Genomic DNA, 6,236 nt, shown 5'->3' on the forward strand with positions numbered 1-6,236 from the left:
CTTATGGACCGTAGAGCATGAAGATGCTCTGAAGATTTTCAAGACATTAATTTCCAGTGAACCAGTTTTTGTATACTTTGACTCTCGAAGACCTCTTGAAATACAAACAAACGCTTCTCAAGATGGCCTAGGATGTTGTTTGTTGCAGAGTGGGCAGCCAGTGGCTTTCATGTCCCGTTAATTGACTGATACAGAGAAGAGATATTCGCATATCGAAAAGGAAACTCTAGCTATAGTTTTTGCTGTTGAGAAGTTTCACAGGTTTATTTATGGCTATAAAGTAACAATTCAGACAGACCACAAGCCGCTTGTAAATATCTTTCAACAAGATTTGCTGATTGATTTTGATTGGAAGTAAAGTACTTACCTGGTAGTAGCCAACTTATTGCTGATACGTTGTCAAGAGCAGTTAAAATGCACAGAAATGATAGTGTCTTCAGAATTTCAAGTACACAGTTTAACAAGTTCATTGCCTATGACTGAAGAGAAGAAGAAATTATTCCAGCGTTACACTGAAGAGGACCAAGAAACTGCTATTGTGAAGAGATACTGCAAAGAAGTTTGGCCAGAAAGGAAGCAAGACACCCCAGAGATAGTACGCCACTATTGGAACCAAAGACATATGGTATCTGAAGGAGATGGTTTATTTTTTTTTTATCACAAACTAATTGTGCCACGACAGCTACGACAGGACATGCTTCAGCGAATCCATATCGCGCATGGAGGTATTTGAAAAGTGCAAAGCTAGGGCTCGACAAATACTTTATTGGCCACGAATGGCTAAAGACATTGAAAGTTTTGTGGCTCGTTGCAGGATATGTGAAAGGTTTTCTAGGAATAATGCAAAGGAAACCCTTATGCCGTATCCTATACCTACTAGACCATGGGAGCGTATCGGATGTGACATATTTTCATATGGAGGAAATGTGTACTTAGTCATGATGGATGCTTACTCAAACTGGTTGGAGCTGGTTAAAATGCCATGTAAAACAGCAACGTCTGTAATATCAGCATGCAAAGACATCTTTTGGTGCAGTAGAAATAACCGAAAATATAGCTTAAGGTGGAACTAATTGCAACAGAAATGATTCTTGCTGTGAATGGTAGGTAGTATGCTTCTAATCAACATACTAAAAATATACATCCGTATTGTGGCGCAAAATACGTTTTTTGGCCGCCATCTTGAAAAAAGTGTCAAAATTTTAATATTCGTAAAAATAACTTTTTGGGTATCAAATTATAGGAAATTTAATGCTGAAAAATGTTATAATAGTGGTTATAAGCCCTATTTAGAAATGCGATCGTAGTACAAAATACCCCCGCCGCAGCAAAACTGCAGATTAAACGAATTTCCATTTGTCTTAATTGATTTTCAATTCAATCTAGTAATTCAGTTTTAAAATATTTGTAAAACTAAATATAGAGTTCTACTGGACCGATTTTATCAACTAATGGTTCATTGGAAAGCAATTCGTGTGGATTTACAAATATTTATGAAAGTTTGATTTTTTTTAAGATTTGCTAGGTGAAACCCGTCAATGTCGACAATAATTAGCCTAGGTACTGTTGAGGTTGCAAGCAAAATCTTTTTAACTATAAATCGATGATAGATAACTCCATTTTTAAACAATTTGGGTCGTTTATGATTTAGCAGTGTGCTTTAGGTACGTCCGATCTCAATAATCAATAATTCCAATGGAATCTGGTTTTTCACTGAAGATTTAAAAAAGATAAAAAGATAAAAACATATAGGATAATGTAACTGCTTGACCTACATTTGAAGTAAAAATTCCAATTTAATTGTTTTCGTAGGGTAATACATTTGATAGATTAATGATGACAAATATGTGCTTACATAGCTTTGAGACCACAATTATAAAAATCGGTCCGGTAGAAGAGCCAAACTAAATCGAAAAAAACGAATTTAACTCCCGTAACTAATGTACAGGGAGGCAGTTTGTGCATAACTCAAAATATACGTCAAAATGAGTGCTGATGCTTAATAGCAAATCTATGGTGCGTCCATAGCTTTAGTTTAAAGCCGAATTTACACTATGTAGCAAAACCTGCTATATAACTTTTGCTATATAACATTGCTTTATAGCTTTTGCTGTATGAAAAATTTACAAACAATTTTATTGATTCTGGTGCTCGTGCTATATGTTATATGTAGCACAACCTCATTCGCATTCCGTATCGAAATGTGCGCTGAAGAGACATTGTTCGTGGCAGCTATCGTGGTGATCTTGGAAGTCAGAGAGAGAGAGACAGACAGGAGCGAAGATTTTAGCAAGTTTTAGGTTTGACCGCTTCTTGCTTCGAGAAATAAGTACAGCGTAGCAGATTTATTACGGGATCTTAATGATGATGAATACCCTGACAATCCATAATTAAAACGCTAAATAAGGCGACGGTAAATTCAAAAACGTTTTACGTATGATCACAACACCGGTTGTCCACGGAACTGTTAAATTAAGTTTATAATATCAATAGCCCCAATAATATAATCCCGATCCTAAGCACTGCCACTTTCCGTTTCCAGTCCTTCCACTGTAAACAAAAATCGCTGAGCAAAACCGTTCAGCGCTACATATAGCAGATGCTAGACGAAAAATATATGTATATTATTGCTACATATGGCAATGTTAGATGTAGCACGTATTTCTTTTGATATTTACCGACTCCCGATGGATAGCACAATTTTAGCTATATATAGCAGGATCTGCTACATATAGCAGTGTTATATAGCACTTTTGTAAAGTTACTTTTTCTACTTCTAGCAAATGTTATATAACATTGCTAGATGTTACACAAATCTGCAATGTAGCAGGTTTAGCTACATAGTGTAAACCCGGCTTAAGGCCATAATTATGAAAATCGGTCTGGTAGAAGAGCTAACCCGACTCGGAAAAGAAAAACCAATTATTTTTATAGATGGCAATAATTGATTTACAGTACCAGTATGCATAATCTAACCATACGAAAAATGAGTTGATAATTTAACAGCTTATTGTTATATTGTTAATTAATTAAATTTTCTTTGATTAAAGTGATTTTCTTATGTTAAGTGTGTGATTCTAATGTTATGAGCTTAATATGTACCAAATATTAGTGAGTAAAGTGGTGTATGGATTTCATAACCATTATTTTACTAGAGACCATTGCATTAATTTAACCACAATGGGCTCTGTTGCTAATCTATTAAATAAATAACATTAGGTTTAACGAAACGAGTACCAAGGATTGCTGCTACAAGGAAACCAATTAAGTGTGTTTTTACTAAAATATTATTTGCTTAGTATAAAATAAATAAATCTTCAAAGTTTTATCAAAATATATCCATAAACAAGGAAACTACAACTTTTTACCATATTCTCCATAAGAATAACATGGGGATTTTAAATTTCCAATTTTTTAATTTCCCCCGTTACTAATAATTGTACGAAACCCCTTTGATATACTTAACTATTTGTTTTTTAAGCTCTTTAAAAAGGTATAGAGAGAAATTGGGAAATTTTACGTTTTAAGGGTCAAAAATGAAAAAAAAAAACAAATTTAAAAAATATAAAATAACTTATAAATAAAAAACTTTTCAAATGCAACGTTTTTAAACGCACCTTTTTTCGCCCATAGTGCATCACTGTTAACAGTATATTTTAAATTAAACGATTATATTCTTTTCCAGCATGAAATGTTCTATAATTTGATAACAAACCAGATTTTTTTACAATAATTTAAAATTTTACACTTTTTTTAAATGGTGACCAAAAAACCGTATTTTGCGTAACAGAACAAATGTATATTTTTGGTATGTTTTTTATAAGTGTATTACCTACCATTTCTAACTGGAATAATTTCTGTTGCAATTAGTTCCACCTCAAACCCTATTTCTACTGCACTATTTAGTAGATTTGGCCCTCCTGATATAATGGTAGTGGATAATGTCCCTTACAACAGTGCCCAAATGAGGGAATTTGCCCGTGAATGGAATTTTGAAATTGTGACACACAGCCCTGGCTATGCACAATCCAATGGGTTTGCTGAAAGGGCAGTTGGAATGGCCAAAGAGTTGATTAGGAAAGTACAGTATGACAATAAGGATTTGAAAATGGCTTTATTGGAGCTTAGGAACATGCCCGTTAAGCATCTGGGATATTCTCCAGCTCAGCTGATGTTTCAACGCAGGTGTAAGACAACAATCCCTGTTACCGAGGAACTGCTGAAACCGACGCTGAATGAGGGAGTACAAGACAGGTTAAATACAAGACAACAGCTGCAGAAAAAATATTATGATCGGTCAGCCAAAGACTTAAGGGTTGTAAGAAATATCGAAAGAGTTGTCTTCAGAAATGAAGGAAGGTGGGAGCAGGGAAAGATTATTAATCAAGGACCAACTCCAAGAATTTACTGGGTAGAAGGTGACAACGGGGCTACATTAAGAAGAAAGCGCCGCCATCTGAAACCATCACTCACTCAACAGAACAATTCCCAGTCAGTTCCAAGGTAAGATGAGTCAGTACAACTAAGACCTCGTAGAGAAATCAAGCTACCATCAAGATTTCAGAATACAATATAATGGTCTCAAAAGAAGGGAGAAGTTTGGTTGGTTATTATTTTTTGGTTATTGTTTTTAGTTAATTCATTCAAATTTGTTTGCTGTTTTTTAAGGGGAAAGATGTATTATAATGTTATATTCACATATTATCATATGTTAAATGAATCATATGTTAGTTGGAGGTAAACAATATCAGTCATGTTTATGTTTTAGTCCGAATGGGCATACGGGAGGGACGATGGCTAAGGTGTGGTGACGTCATATCTCTAGTGGCTAATGCCTTCTCTTGAGGCAACACGATTACCGTAACGAGGCGAGGTTATTCAGCCAAGCATGAAATCCTGTCCCACAGCTGCAATGGAGGCAATACTCGACATGCTCCCACTAGGGCTGGAAGTTAAGAAATGTGCAGCCATATCTGCACTAAAAATGGGCAGCAGAGGCGAGCTGAATCTACAGAGGCAGTCTGGCCACCTGTCCATCCTGAGGGGATTCCCAAGCATGGACATGGAACTAGGCACACCAGACCTCATGACAAAGGAATACGACTTTGAGATTCCTTACCAAGTTGCAATAGGGGGAAGAGACAACTGGCAACAGTGCAACTTCAGCAATGACAGAGCATGCTTGGTCTATTACACCGATGGAAGTCGGAAGGATGAGAGATCAGGGCTGGGAGTGTATGGTAACAAAACCAAAATATCTCTGGCCTTGGGCAGAACAACAACAGTTTTTCAATCAGAGGTCCTGGCGATTGAGTGCTGTGCTAATAATATTATTAGCAAGAATCTAAGAAAGGGAATATCAGGAGAATATCCTTATTCTCTCTGACAGCCAGGCAGCATTGAAGGCGCTGGGGTCATATGTTACACAGTCACGAACAGTAAAAGGGTGTAAAAACACCCTCAAAAAGTTAGCAGAGCGAAACCAAGTCAAATTGTCTTGGGTTCCTGGACATTCGGGGCATGAGGGGAACGAAAAAGCCGATGCATTGGCCAGGAAGGGTGCGGAAGACCAACTGTCAGGACCAGAACCCTACTGTGGTACCCCCATAAGCTCAGGAGTAGCCAAAGTCCAAGACTGGGTCAAGGTTCAAAAGGCTCTGGCCTGGATGAACCACCCAGGTATGAGGACGTCCAAATTACTAATCGACCCCACTGATAAAGGTTGGAAAGACTTGCTGAGCCTTAAGAAAGGGGACATTAGTCTGCTAGTAGGAGTGTTAACAGGGCACGGTCCTATCAGGAAACATCTCAGGACCATAGGGAGGTCACAGATAGACCTCTGCAGGTTCTGTGAGAACGAGGTAGAAACCTCAGAACACTTATGGCTGGACTGTCCAGCGTTGGCCCATAGAAGGCTTATATCTCTGGGGAGGTTATTCCTGGAACCAACAGAGATAAGGAAGCTGGGTGTCTTTCAGCTCCTGGGCTACTTGAGGAGCCTAGGGCTGTCAGAATGAATTAAAGGGTGCTACAAAAGGAGGTCCCCAGGCCGAAGTAGCTAGGGGTATGCCACTCCCAGCCCCCACAAAAAAAAAAAAAAAACGAGGCGAGATGGTTCCAGCGGCTTTCGTGGCATAGTTGATAGCGCATCGGACTAGTGTTCAGGAGGTCTCGAGTTCGAAACCCGTTGGGAACATTAACTTTTTGTCAAAAATTTTGCTTTATTTGATTTTTGT

At 37.7% G+C, this 6,236-nt stretch overlaps 1 protein-coding gene across 1 annotated transcript; it reads left to right on the top strand.

The window, feature by feature from the left end:
- The first annotated feature begins 4,888 nt into the window (after positions 1-4,888).
- Positions 4,889-6,017, top strand: LOC128984442 (uncharacterized). The gene is made up of 2 exons (XM_054403761.1): positions 4,889-5,235; positions 5,390-6,017. Exons 1-2 carry the CDS (start codon positions 4,889-4,891, stop codon positions 6,015-6,017), a joined length of 975 nt encoding a protein of 324 aa, XP_054259736.1.
- The last annotated feature ends 219 nt before the right edge of the window (positions 6,018-6,236 follow it).

The sequence above is a fragment of the Macrosteles quadrilineatus genome, unplaced genomic scaffold, assembly GCF_028750875.1.
Source record: "Macrosteles quadrilineatus isolate MER2022 unplaced genomic scaffold, UCM_ALF_1.0 Scaffold_2__2_contigs__length_208266976, whole genome shotgun sequence".
NCBI lineage: Eukaryota > Metazoa > Arthropoda > Insecta > Hemiptera > Cicadellidae > Macrosteles > Macrosteles quadrilineatus.